This window comes from Theobroma cacao, chromosome 1, assembly GCF_053813885.1.
Source record: "Theobroma cacao isolate CCN51 chromosome 1, ASM5381388v1, whole genome shotgun sequence".
Taxonomy (NCBI): domain Eukaryota; kingdom Viridiplantae; phylum Streptophyta; class Magnoliopsida; order Malvales; family Malvaceae; genus Theobroma; species Theobroma cacao.
Genome location: NC_142639.1, coordinates 905,136 through 918,994, shown reverse-complemented (window position 1 = coordinate 918,994; position 13,859 = coordinate 905,136). Strand labels below are relative to the sequence as shown.

The 13,859-nt window shown below is 36.6% G+C and overlaps 3 protein-coding genes across 6 annotated transcripts; all 3 read right to left on the bottom strand.

Annotated features, from left to right (window-relative positions):
• Positions 1-1,997: 1,997 nt before the first annotated feature.
• On the bottom strand, positions 1,998-4,346 carry TAF14 (TBP-associated factor 14). 2 transcript variants are annotated; one of them, XM_007046658.3, is made up of 6 exons: positions 4,021-4,345; positions 3,544-3,632; positions 3,236-3,457; positions 2,970-3,157; positions 2,768-2,889; positions 1,998-2,351 (listed from the first exon to the last, which is right to left on the bottom strand). In XM_007046658.3, the coding sequence occupies exons 1-6, from the start codon at positions 4,123-4,125 to the stop codon at positions 2,256-2,258; spliced, it is 822 nt and encodes a 273-aa protein (XP_007046720.1). In that variant the 5' UTR covers positions 4,126-4,345; the 3' UTR covers positions 1,998-2,255. The 2 variants fall into 2 exon arrangements, with proteins under 2 accessions (XP_007046720.1, XP_007046721.1); XM_007046659.3 differs by lacking the exon at positions 3,544-3,632 and having other exon boundaries at positions 4,021-4,346.
• A 534-nt stretch (positions 4,347-4,880) lies between these two features.
• On the bottom strand, positions 4,881-7,875 carry LOC18610785 (polyamine-modulated factor 1-binding protein). 3 transcript variants are annotated; one of them, XM_007046655.3, is made up of 3 exons: positions 7,721-7,875; positions 5,912-6,779; positions 4,881-5,351 (listed from the first exon to the last, which is right to left on the bottom strand). In XM_007046655.3, the coding sequence occupies exons 2-3, from the start codon at positions 6,769-6,771 to the stop codon at positions 5,177-5,179; spliced, it is 1,035 nt and encodes a 344-aa protein (XP_007046717.1). In that variant the 5' UTR covers positions 6,772-6,779; positions 7,721-7,875; the 3' UTR covers positions 4,881-5,176. The 3 variants fall into 3 exon arrangements, with proteins under 3 accessions (XP_007046717.1, XP_007046718.1, XP_017983167.1); XM_007046656.3 differs by having other exon boundaries at positions 7,648-7,852; XM_018127678.2 differs by lacking the exon at positions 7,721-7,875 and adding an exon at positions 7,139-7,583.
• A 340-nt stretch (positions 7,876-8,215) lies between these two features.
• Positions 8,216-12,011, bottom strand: LOC18610784 (endoglucanase 24-like). Its single transcript, XM_007046654.3, has 6 exons — positions 11,471-12,011; positions 11,096-11,379; positions 10,512-10,949; positions 10,151-10,298; positions 9,160-9,326; positions 8,216-8,711 (listed from the first exon to the last, which is right to left on the bottom strand). Exons 1-6 carry the CDS (start codon positions 11,682-11,684, stop codon positions 8,379-8,381), a joined length of 1,584 nt encoding a protein of 527 aa, XP_007046716.3. The 5' UTR covers positions 11,685-12,011; the 3' UTR covers positions 8,216-8,378.
• Between the last annotated feature and the right edge of the window lie 1,848 nt (positions 12,012-13,859).

Sequence of the window (13,859 nt, the reverse complement as noted above, 5' to 3'; positions counted from 1 at the left end):
TACGGGACTGCCCACGTGCTTCTGCCAGAAACATGAAAATTCTGAAAACCCTCAATAATCAAAGTACAGGATAGACTGGAAAATGCTTACAGCCTTTCATTCAGCTAACGTACGACATGTTTCCCATGTTTCAAGGGCCAAAAGCCGGCTTTCGAACCTACCCTGCTAGCTGCATTTGTATCCTTCTCTTTCAGATAACAGAAAACGCACGTAATCTTGCGTGCAAAATCCCGGAACAAATTTTGGCTCGTAGCTAACTTTATTACTTCTAGTGAGTGATATGACCTTAACCAGATGTGGAATTTAGAATTGGGATGGGCCCTGTGAGTGAAATAGATAGGCTATGCCATCATTTTCACTGAGGTAAAAGGGTCATCTTGATAGCTAATACCTCAATGGCTGCGAGGCCACTGGTTATGGCCTATGGGTACCTGATCAAAAACAGAAGGCAAGCATTTCTTTTTCCTAAATCAGTGACACGGCGATTGGCGACCACATCCAATGATGTTCATGTGAAGGCCATGTTACTTTTGTCGTGAAAATGCCTTAAAAAGAGACGAAGAGAAATGATTAACATAACTACGTAAGGCCGCCCAACATCACAAGTGCCAGTGACATCCTTCGTCATTGCCAACCTACTCTATTCAAACCTTCTCCCCTACCTGCATTTCTATTGCTTGCTCTTTTTTCTCTATACTCCAATATATATTCTCCCTAACAAATCTCTGGCAAAATTCATTCCTTAAGTCAGCCATTTATGTTAGTTACCGATGTTAATGAAAAAGACACATTCTGTCTCACTCAGTGTTTTATTTCTGATATTATAATTTTACGTCACATGTTTGAATACTTGACATAAAATTATGAATTGAAGAAACACTAATTAAGCGACGCAACAAATAAGAGCAAAAGGATTTCTATTCGTGTTAAAGGTGGAGTCAGTAACTATCAGATGGAGGCTTGATGATACTTTCAACTAGGACAGATACAGTTTAACACCAGACATATCTAGATCACACCATCTTCCCTGTACTATGATGATAAAACAAAAGGGTAGTTGACTCTATGATCGGATGAGGATTTTGTTTATTTATTTCTTTTGGTTCCTTGGGAAGGAATTAGGATAGAATCAATTGGGGTGTGGGGACATTAAGCTTATGTTAACTAATGGAGCAATAATGTATATCATGACTCAAAAGCTCAATCATCGAGTACTAAACTCGAATGAACAAAGGTCAAATGATTATAATCTAGTTGCTTTCAGCTTCTCTTCCTATATATTGGTCAAGTCAGACCAAAGCTTAAAGATTTCTTTATTGATACAAATCAATAGGCTCGTATATATCTGGAATGCAGGCGAGGACAAACGGATGCAATCGAACTGGAACACACACAAAATGCTTAGTTTTGAAACCCCACATGGAAGGCAGAGGTGCCCCATCAAGCTCCATTCACAAGTCCTCGAACACAATTTCAAGCAACTGAAAGTAAACGTGCTGCACTGCAGGAAACTGCACACCAAAGTCCAAAAAACATAAAGTCACGTCCAGGCTACAACACATAAACTGTTGCTCCTGACCTCATATCTTACTTCAGACAAGTTACCCCAAGTCCTTTTTAACTCCTACACCCTCGTTCATCCAAAATCAAGTCCATTTTTACAGAAGAGGAAATGTTTAGCATGCTGTAAATGTAACCTGAAACATCGTAAGCAAGACTCATAACTTCCATACTCTTGAACCATTTCTCTTCAAGATCGCTTTTAGTTCCCACTTAAATAAAGCTTACTTCCATCATCACCATTTTACATTCCATGAACAGGACTAAAATTCTGCAAGTAGTAAAAAACTTCCGATTTCTTTTCAAGATGGTAATTTCCATGGGCTTCATGAATCATCATAGATGACAAATAACAATAGCAATAGGATTCCTAGGACCACCAGCAAAATATGTAATCAAGCATAAAAGACATAAGTATAACATGTGCCACAAGCCCACAACAATCAAGGAAGATTTCTTCAATAAAATAGAAAGCTGCACATATATTCTCTTTCATTTTTCAGGTTGACACAATCATCAATAGTTGTTTAAATACTTAGCTACAATCAGTGCTCTTAAGGAGCGGAAGTTACAACTAAATCTATAAAGAAGGTTGCTACAATTGATATCCACATCTTTACATCTTCTGTCACAGTTCACTTTGTCTTCCCCAATACAAACTCGACTAGTGAACTCCAACAATAACCTAATCATGATCATGTACATTCATAAGAGGAGGCCGGTTTCAATGGTTGAGGCATCCCATCAATCACACTCAACTGTCGTCTCAGCTTAACAATATGGGCTTGTACCTATCATGCAGTATAAACTGTCAAACGATATTGTCCCACAAGTTCATGAAAGATAAAAGAGTGTTTACATCAAATATCTAAATCAGACATGCATAATGGAACATAAAAGCCCGAAGTCAGGCCAAAAGCTTAAGGAGTAGACCCACATTCACAGCCAAGATAGCAGGTTACTGCACATGCCTCAACAATTTGTATAAAAATATCAGAGTACAGATAAAATATCTACAAAACAGGTAAGTGACTACACTATGGATTAAAAGATACTTCAACTTGTACATTTTGCTAGACTTTTCTGCATAAGCATATGGCATGCCTATTCATAACTAGCAGTATAATTGCAAGTATAAACACCATGAACATTTCAGAGGCTCAACCAAGCAAATTGTCAAAATGAAAAGCAACTGAGCAATACTAACCTGCTGACGAGCTGCTGCAAGTTTCAAAAGTTCATCTGCCTCTGAGAAATTCATGAACCACTGACTGAGTGGGTGATCTTTGGTATCGCCCCTTCCCCTTTCATTCATATTTTCAAATGGTACTGCAAAACAAGCAAACTGATCCTCACAGAAATTTTAATGAAAAAAAGTCCAGTAAAAAAGGCAAAAGAAGTCAATTTACCTGGAGCAGGCAAGCTAAACCCAGCAGGCAGCCGCGGCACAAGAACAGCTGGATGATTTTGCACACGAGAAAAGAAGCACTCAGAAGGATCTGGAAAAACAATCTCATTGTATGATTCCACAACAACAGGTTTTTTGGTCGACTGCGGGCCAGATTCATCTTCAGGATACAATTTCAGATGGTGGTACCTGCAAATATTGAAGCCCAGTTAGTAAACAAGGCTCCTCATCCGGTGAAGCAAGTCAGAAACCAAACAATCAACTCACAAATCCAGCTGCTTGTCACAAACGTCACTGTGGAAGAAAAGGCTAATTCCAATTTCAAATTCACCCCAACCGCACTCTGATAACTCGAAAGGTGGTGATTCAACAAGTCTTGTAGGGTTATTGAAACTGGGATGCAGTTGAAACACAACATGCTTTACCACCACTCCGAGATCTTCATTTGTTGCCCCACGCACATAAACAGTCCACTTATGGGACTGCGACCTAATTGAAGTAGATAAATCTAGTTAACATTATTCTTCCATGAGGCAAGAAAAAAGAAAATTGGTATCATGGAAAAACATACTCACTCACTAGCCTTTCGACCAAGATAAAAAGCAATAGTTCCACATACTATGGGAACACAAATTTCAATATCTTTAAGTCTCCTGTTTGCACTCTACAAATTTTTATGTACAAAACAAATATTGTCATCATAATGGAGGTAGAGTTCAACAAAAATGGAAAAATCTTTCTAAGCATCTAACAAACAAAATGCCAGTTCAACATTTCCAAGCTCTTGACTTGGTCAAACTCCATAATTTTGCTTTAGCTGTAATTAGGAATAGAAAAGTTCAGCTCTTAGGGACTTCAAAACCCCACAAAAATAATGATCTCAAAAGCGTTAAAGAACTACTACTACTACTACTACGACTTCCCCAATTACTATGCAAAAGGTATAGTCTTTTTAAAAACTGTAAAAAGACCCAGAAATTTTGGAACTCTGATTTAGTAGGATATGCAGGTAAAAGCCGCCAAAAATAATTGAAGAAGATGAAAAAGAGGACCTTTTTGTCGCTATCATCAGGGGTTTTGCCGAGTTTGATGATGCGCTGTGGCTTTGAAGCAGACCCGCCATCTTCAGCTGGGGTTTCCGTAGCTGTGTGAGGCATTTCAGCAGACAGTCGAGGTGGGCTCAAAAGCCAATGAAGGGTTTAAATTCAGGTATCAGATTTGGGGATTTGCTCGATCAATTTTGAGTAGGAAATTGGGGCTTTAGATTTCTTGACGGGGAACAATGGAAGAAATTCTGGGCCTTTTCTTTTTGTTGTGCTTGCCATGTCAGCTGCCATCTTGGAAGATGTGCTGTACCTTGGAGTCGTCAAAATATCAACATCCTCATTCGTTCTCCCACTGTTCCCTAGCAAAAATGTTGGACACGTGTTGAAGGGTTGATGGATTATGAGAGTATTTGATCAATGTTTCCAGGATTATACGGCATGTTCTACATGAGTTGAAATGTCAACAATGGCATAGCGATTGCATTACAATCTAAAATGGATGAAAGGGACTTCTTGTCAACAAGTAGGAAAACAAGTTGACATGTCAACAATGGCATAGCGTTAGCATACAATCCAAGGTACTCGACTAAGAACCTGAGCTTGGAAACAAAGAATGCCCATGATGAATCTTGTCCTGAAATAGTAGTTTTGCCCGTAATCCAAGTTGTTCCTTCTTTCTTTCCTTTCCTTTACATGGGTAATCCAAGTCATCCAGCCTAAAAAGCGTAAAAAACAGTTTGAATCTTGAAAACAAATTTTCATTGTGTTTCTATATGATAAAGGGTATTATGATTTAAAGTTAAAAAATGAAGGTAGTTAGTGGTTAGGGGAGGGTGTTTGACAAAACACAATGAGATTTCTACCACTTAACAAGAGAGATGGACATTTTCAACTTCATTAATACACCGAATTCGTGTTCTAATAGCACAACAATATGCATTCACACTTTATGGTCCAATTTTCAAAAGCACAACAATGGCACTAATTCAAGTTCACTGCTCTCTTCATAATGTTACACTTTCAAGAAAGTATCCGTCGTCACAAACTTCCCTCTGCAGGCATTGCTTGTCCCACCTTAACAGTTCTCCCGTCTGGTCATCAAGTTTGCTACCAGGTGCCACAGGCCAACAGGCGGTAGAACAAAATAGCTAATCAGATCAGATCATATATTTGAAGCACTTAGGGCCATTACTTTGCATTGTTCATTCATGGCCAAAAGCTGAGCTTCTTTCTTGTCAAGAAGGGCAGTCAACCTCACGTTCTCTTCCATAAGCTTTTGAACTTCAGCTTCTTTCTGCATTTTCTCACCCTCAAGCTGTGTTGTCTTCGCAACTAGCCTGATTCACAATAAAATGAAGACAGACTCCTGTATAAGATTTCCAACTAAACCAGAGCTTGTGCACAAGAAAGTTATGCAAAACTAGTGTTGAATACCACCACTCCCCAGCCCATCCACCTACCCGCTCAAATGTAAAATGCAGTTTTGCATGTATTAAAATAGCTGCTGCTATCATGCACTACAATTCAAGTTCACGCTTAAACCTACATAAGCCCTAAAATTGCATACTATCCCAAAAAAAAGGGATTCCCAAATTGGGTTCCTATGTAGAATAAAGCAGAGTAAGAATAAGAAACCTACCTTCTCGCAAACACCTTATTGATGGTTGAAAAGAAATGGAAGTCCATGTTATTATTTGCCAACAAGTATAGTAATAGATAAATTACCAACAAGTGCCATATTAATACAATTTGCATGGTCTGATATGGACATATCCAAAAAAATACTGCTCATATTATTTGTTGGCTCATGCTATACACTTCAGAGAAAGGAACAAACATTCAAGAATCAAGAACAAGGGTAGTCAAGGAAATCAAAGAATCCAAGGATCATACTGACCGTTCAAAGAGCCTCTCAATGGTTTGAAATTGCTTCTCTGATGAAAGAAGAGTTTCTCTTACACTAATGAGACTGCTAACATAAGATTTCAGGGACTCAAAATCCTGCTTCACACGAGAAAGCTCGTGTTCATTCTCAGCAGCTCGTAGCCTCTGTCTAGAAGTTTCTTCAACCAAGTCCTCAACCCTCTGCCTCATTTCATTAAGAATGCTGTTTGTACCCAGAGCAAACCTTTCCATCTCTTCTAACTTTAAAGACATATTCTCAATTTGGAATGCCTTCTTTTGAATTTCTTCCTGACCTAAAGTTACCTTTTCTTTCTCAATAGCAGTTTCAGATTCAGCCATGATGACCCTTTTAACAAGAACTTCCATTACATCCGTGACCATTTGCACAGACTTGATTAATTCGCCAATATAGGCTCCATCTTGTTCATCCAAAGAACCTTGTTGTCTACTAATTCCAATCCATGTTTCTTCATCAGGACAATCAAATGAAGAAAGATCAACATTCCTTGACCAACCAGACAATGGTGTACCTTCTTTATCCACAAGCCCCACTCCTTCTAATAGTTTGATGCCGCATGATTTATGGGCTAAATCAGGAACAGCCATTACTCTTGCTTTTGATTTCAAGTAGGTCAATAATGTCGCAGTAGTTTTTACCCTTCGCCAAAGAACATCTAACTCCTTCTTTGATTCCTTCTCTGACCCCTGTATGCAAGCCTTTACCTCCATAATTTTGGCTTGTAGCACATCTACTTGGCCTTGGCGTTTTTCCATCTCCTGCTTCCACATTTCATGAGTTTCACTTAGCTTAGACTGCAGTGTTGACAAGTCAAGATCATCCTCAGCTGCCATGCCTTTTCCTAAATTATGAAGAACTAGGTAAGAGAACATCAACATTTAACAGCATAACAACTCATAATCACAACACAAACAATAAAGATGCAAATAGAACGCATCAATGTGCAAACAACAGATCACTAACTTCCAAATCACAGCATCATTATTAATGATGGTAGCAGGCAATAGCAATGTCCATATCCAGTTGAACCATTCCATTCAAACTATACTGGCTAAAGATACTATAAGAACGTCTTATATCTATCATGATAATGTTTTCCAAAGCCAGCATGAAAATTAAACAACCAGGACCACGTTTAAGCTAGCATCACTTTTTTCAAATGACTACCATGCCTCTTGTAACATCAAAAAGGTTTCGTACCCATATCTTCAAGTTAACTTTATTAAGTTTCTTTGAGCTCCCAAAAACACAAATTTGCTCCAGGAAATGTCTCAGATTGAAGAAAATAATGCCTCACACTATGCTGAATTTAGCAGAATTCCTTGACATTCTCTAGAAGACAATTTTTTAAAAATTTTTTCCTTTAAAGCGCAAAAAAATTCAGCAACATCTTTACCTTAATCAAAGCAGGAAAAAAAAAACAAATTCCACGATCTGAACCAACAAAACACTAGAAAACCAAAATGGCATAAAGATAAGCCAGAAAACTACCAAAAAGGACCCTAATTCGAATTACCCATTCGCTGATCAAACACCAAAAACACGTTAAAACAAAAATCTAACCCTAACCCATCACCAGAAAGGACAAGAAACAAAACTTACGAGCAGAAAAGCACAAAAAATTCAAGCTTGAAATGAAAAAATCTCACATTTTCATCTAAAAAGAAAAAAAAAACAAAAACTTGTAAGGCGGGCAAGGAAAGACGAACCCAAAAAGCTTATTTTCCTCCTTTCTGGGATTGGAATAGAGCATAAGAGAGAAGATGCAGAGAAAGAGAGAACCTTGTGATTGGAGGAAATGGAAAGGAATAGGGTGTGGTTGACTGCACAAGATACTTCCAGGGCACTTAATGTTGTTGTTCGTCTTCGTTCTACCACGCGGTTCTGTAAAAGAAAAGTTTTGTTTTTTTTAACCAAGGAGACGTCTGGCAGCTAAGGCAACTTCTCTTTGGTACCTTTCTTTTTCAATAAAAATTTGTTTTTTAAATTTCATGCATAATAAACTAACCAAAAAAAAAAGAAAAAAACTTTATTTCAAAATAAATTAATAAATGTAGTTCTCTAGTTTTCTTTCTCAAATATTTTTATTTTTTATTTCTTTTGACTTATTTTGACAAAATTTTGACAAAACCCAAAATGCCCATTTTTTTAATAATGAATTTTTTATTTTTTTAGTTTTTAAATAGGGTGATTATGGAATCTGATCACAATGCCTTTTTTACCATCCTATAAAATCATTTATTATTGTATTTCATTTGAAAATGAGAACCAAGCAAAAGAAGATTAGTGAAGATATAAGATTCCATTCAGAAACAAAGAAATAGGCATTGGGAAAAGCTCTCTTGGACCTCAGAGAAAGTTTGGAAGTGTTTGTTTTTCTTTTCTCATGCATCTCACAACTATTTACCAGCTCAAAACTGTACAGGGGATGAGAGTCGTTCTATGGGTAAGATTTAGCCACAGATGAAGCAGTGAGCAGGCCAGAGAGAAGGCCAACGATGAGGGCAGTGTTGTATGTGCTTGGTTCACCCTGTTTCACATTTTTTCGAGAATCCAAGTAAGAATCATTCAGGGAGGGACCGCCAACAAGTGCTCCAAAAGCTATGTTTGGATTGGGATCGTCTGAATTCAGCCACCTGAATCCGTCTTTGCAGCCGGTGTCAGCATCCACTGGGATTGAAGCTCCCCGGTGGTGTACATATTGGGGGTAGCTACTCCCATAACCTACTAGATAGCTTATCTTCATTGGATTTGTTCCCAACACATAATCTGCCTGAAAAATAATGTTCCATAACTGGTCAGGAGAAGCACAGAGATGCAATGGTTAAATCCCAAGTTGCATACGTCCTTTCACAAATGCCTGAAGGTTTATTTTGAAGCCCTTTAAAGGGCAGTGGCTTCTAATCCATCATCCAACTGCAGTAGAGAACTTTTTATGAAATGTTGCAATTCATCCAAACTGCAGCAGGCACATTGTTCAACTTTGTTTTAATACTTTACCATCAACTTTAGTTGAATTCCTGTTTGATAGTCGAAAACAATACTGATAATAGAATTGAAATTTATTTTTGGTTTGTTTTCTGTTCCCTTCTATCTTCTATAATATCATTCTGTTGGTATAGAGAAGATACTCTTGATTCTAATGGTAACTACTGATTCAAAAGAGAATTTAACTGGCATAGGGTAATTAACGGCTTGCATTGCCACCAGTTTAGGTCTACCTGAGACATAGCAAACTTGCGAAGGTCTTCCGGCTTGTAGGAATTCCCACTGCAGTATAATGTTTCAGTCTGTGAAGTGAGCATGTAATCACTATAAATTATAGCTAGGAATGCAGAAGCCATAGGATGCTGCAGTGAGTTCCATTCTGTGATCCATATCAGGCCACCTACAATGAAAGGTTGTTTCCAACTGTAACGATAGGCTGCTGTAAACATACCGTAAGATTTAAGACAATGTACAAATTAATAGTAACTTTTATATTACCAAATTAGTGCATACCCTAAATCTTAGGTGAAGGGCCCCGGGGGAGAGCCAAACACAGAACCCTATCAAATGGAAGAAGACCTAAAAACTGACATCGTGATAGGTGACCTGCATTGTATGCCAGATCTATATCCTCAACCATCCTAATGGACATACTACCATCTGTAAACCTACCACAATTCTGGTAACAGGGTAAGAGGACTCTTGCTTACGGTTTAAGCCTATGCTTGGCCTTGGATCTTTTTCGGAGTATTAAACTAGTACTATTGCTTACTATTTCTAGTTTCTGTGAAGAAGAAGCTATTGAGGTTTGAGCCTCGGCATAAGAGATAGATTATAAATATCTTAACAATATCTTGAGAGAAGTTTAAAGCTATACTTGGTTGGAAGCTTAGAACTAGACAAGGAACGAAATAGGATTGAAGCACAATTTGAGTCAATAAAATGCTTTTTCAGGTGAAACAGGTGTGGTGAAAATTACAAAGCTCAATCATTTTTTCTTTATCAAGAAGGCAAGTGATGAACGCCTAAATGGTGGCTATCTAGGAAACAAGAGATGGACTCCTAAATGGATTTGGCTATCTAGAAAAGATTGTAATTTGTAAAAATTATAATTAAAGAGGGAAGAAACTGGACTCCAGCAATGCAGCTTGCAAAGAGCACGTGCCCCCTGGCTTGAAGGTTCAACTAAACAGGAGAACCATCAAAATCATATAGGAAAGTTACCATCTGTTCTTCTCGATGTGGCTGTTGGTGAATCTGGTAGAAGACCACACATGATGGCCTCAGCTGTTTTCCTGTACATCTGAAGACATAGGTTCTCAACAGTTGACATTTCTTTGACACCAAAGAAGTTTATCCTGGACAGAAGGACCTGCAATCAACATTGCAAAAATAAGGTAACTGTCTTACCTTAACCAATGTTTTTAAGGTTATCGGGATTTGTCCCACATTTTTGTAGAACTCGGAATTCTAAGCCATTTAGTCGAACCAGTACTAATGAGATCTCTTTGCCTACTACTATATTAAGTACTTGACTAAAATAAACAGAGAAGAAAAAAGGAAAACCTCTGCATCATGATTATACCTGAGTTCCAGCAAGCTTGTCATCCCAGCTGAACCAAGTTGGACTCTCCCAATTAGCAAAATTTTTCCCATTTAGCTCAGTTACATATCTTAAGTATGATTCCTCCTGTGTAGCATGATAGAGCCACGAAGCAGCCCACAGCAGTTCATCTCCATATCCTGTGGAGTTGTAGAATTTCTGAACTTGAGGAAAACTGATGCTGTAAGAACCTCTGAAAGTATCAGCAAAGGTGAACAGTTGCCGAGCATGGGTAAGGAGTGAATTCGAGTAATCAGAGTCTATTTTCTTAAAAACCAGGGATGCTGATGCCATAGCTGCAGCTGTTTCCGCCGCAACTTCAGTTCCAGGGAAAGATGTGTTAACCTGTATTAGAGGCCTTCTCTCTGACATGGTTTCAGGTCTTTCCCAACATTTGTGGTCTACTTCCGGATCTCCCACCTACAACAGCACAGATAGAAAGATATACAACAACTTAGATGCCAAATTGCCTAAAGGTTTTTCAATACGTTGCTGTTTCCCTATCCATAATAAATCCGTTTAAAAGAATCACAACTTCAAAGTGAAAACCAGAAGAAATACACTACCTGGATATAGAGCACATTCTCAGAAGGGTGCACATTGATAAGGTAATCTGTGATCCACCTAAGCGAGTTCTGCGCATACCCCAGTTGCTTCACAGCATTCATCTGATCACCATACTCAAGAATCGCCCATGACAACACTGTAGCAGTGAATGCCATTGGAAACCCAAATTTCATTGTATCCCCAGCATCATACATTCCTTTTGATAAATCCAAATTCCCTTCGCTACCATCTTGCAGCCCTGAGTCCCCTCTCCAAGAAATCCTGTTATCCACTAACTTGCCAGCTGCAAAAGCAAATAATAAACGTAAGTACCCAGAAGAAGGGAAAAGGAAAAGGGAAGTAGAGCAACTGCAAGTTAATCAAAAGTTATATACATTTTTGTATGTCAAAGAATTGAAGAGCTATTTCAAGAGCATCAGCATATTTCTTGCTGATGGGGTGACTTGGAGGTCGGTTTTTCTTGAAGTAATGGAAGTCCCTTAAAATGGTTAGTACAGCTGTTGTTACTACAAGAGCTCCAATTATTAAAACTAGCAACCACCAAAACAAGCCCCTGGGTTTCGAAGCCTCGGCCTCCTTCCCTCCCATCCAGTCTGAGATATCCCTTCTGCTTCAGGCAAAGCTGTATTCTTCAAAAAAAAAAGACATAGAAACGAATATCCACCACAGAAAAAAAGTAATCCGACGTTGCTATGTCAAGCCAAAGCTCCAACAAGGTAACAAAAATGGGGTTTTCAGGGTGATGATAGACACGACTGAACAATGCAAGAATCTAACGTGGAATCAGATTGAAGACAAAGTTCAAGCATCTTCTGTTCTTCTACTTATCCTATCTGGAGAAAATGCCTGATAATTTTTATGCATGAGCCGGATACGCCGTTAGACCCCTGAGATTCGGGTCGAAATGGAGGGTCGGGATGCGGCCGAAGAATGATACTCTTGTGGAGAATCGGACAACGTCGCAGGTGGAGCCAGGAGGACAAGGCGGCCTGTCGTTTGCTTCGAAAGTAAGAGGGGAAGATCTTCTTTATCTGTCGTTTTCTGAACAAAAAAAATGTCCAACTCAGCATGGATAACTAGAAAATAAACCAATCTGACGATGCCACGTGTTTCTTTAATTTGTAACGGTATGATTTACCTAATGAATAAATTTTACAAAAGATAGTGCTAAAATAAAGGTAAAATAACCCAACACCTACAACTTTTATTCATAATTATATGCATGTTTACTAGTTTTCAAAATAAATACTTCATCTTAAAATAATATTTTTCATTACATATATAAGTCTACTTATTAGTCAATTGTTAATATTTTTGTTAATTTGATAACAAGATATTATTAAAATGACATTATTAAAAATTACTAAATTATAAAAATTTTACAAAAACTTTATCTTACCACTGGTTGTCGACCACCTCACTATCAATTAACCACCCCATGACCGGATTTAATAAAAAAGTGCCAAATCTAACTGGATCGAGATCCCCATATGAGCACCTATTGTGGTGCTCCTTGAAAATTTGATTGAATCTGAACCAGATTTAATTACAGGATGATCAATTGGGGGAGCATCGTTGATCGGTTTAAAAATAAAAAAGTAAAAAGAAAGGTATTTTATACATTTAAATTTAAATATTAACGTCGTTTAACTGTTTGAAATAGAATATCTATTTTACAAAATAGTTGACCCATGTATAATTATGATTAAAAGTTAAAAGTGGTAGAGTATTTTACTCAAAAAAACAATATTGTATTGTATAAGATTAATTGTTTAACATACTAGTAATTAGTAATTGGTTGAATAATAAGACAATTTAAGGGTGAACACTTGATCGGTTTAATTTTAAAAATTCAAAAATTAAATTTAAAATAAAATAATAGAATCAATAGAGGTATATTTTAAAATAATCGAAGTCGATTTTATATTCGATTAATTTGGTCGGTCTTACTATTTTTTTAACATTTTATATTATATAAATTAAAAAATATTTTTTAATATATAAAACATATTATATATAATAATATATGAAATATAATATTAATAATTAGTTTTTTGATTGATTTGATTGTTAAATACGAATACTGAAAATCAATAGAAATAATTGAATAAATTATATAAAGCAATAAACAAATTGAACTGAATTAACCAAATTCAATCGATTTTTTTGATTTACTCGATTACAATCAATTCTTACTCATTTTTATAATTACAAATATTTTGTGAGAATATTTGTGTTAATATTGAAACTAAAGGTGTTAATTTTGAAATTAATAAAGATATAGTTTTGATTAGAGCATGATAGGTATGATACACATAATCAACCCCGAATTTATTTAAATAATAACTAGTAAAGATCATACAAAAAAAAAAAACAATATAAAGAATGTGACGGAGTTAAGGTGGTGATGGCAGTCACCCATTAGTTTTTTTCAGTATTTTATTTTTTTATTACTATATGTATAAGGTTTGAGCTATATATATTCATAATCTTATATTATTATCCTTTAGCCTCCTCTCACTTAAAATCTTAAATCCACCGTTAATATTAAAGATTAATTTATTAATACTATAAGTTGCTATAACCAAGTTATAATTATTAAAAAAATAGAGTAATTTATAACTAAATTAATTTTTCTCTCTTTTGATTTAGTTTAATTGTGAAAAGCTACCATTAGTAAAATAAAAAAAAAAGAAAGGAAAAACAATTTTTCCCCTTCTTTAAATTATGAAGTTACTAAAATGTTTATAATTTTGATTATTA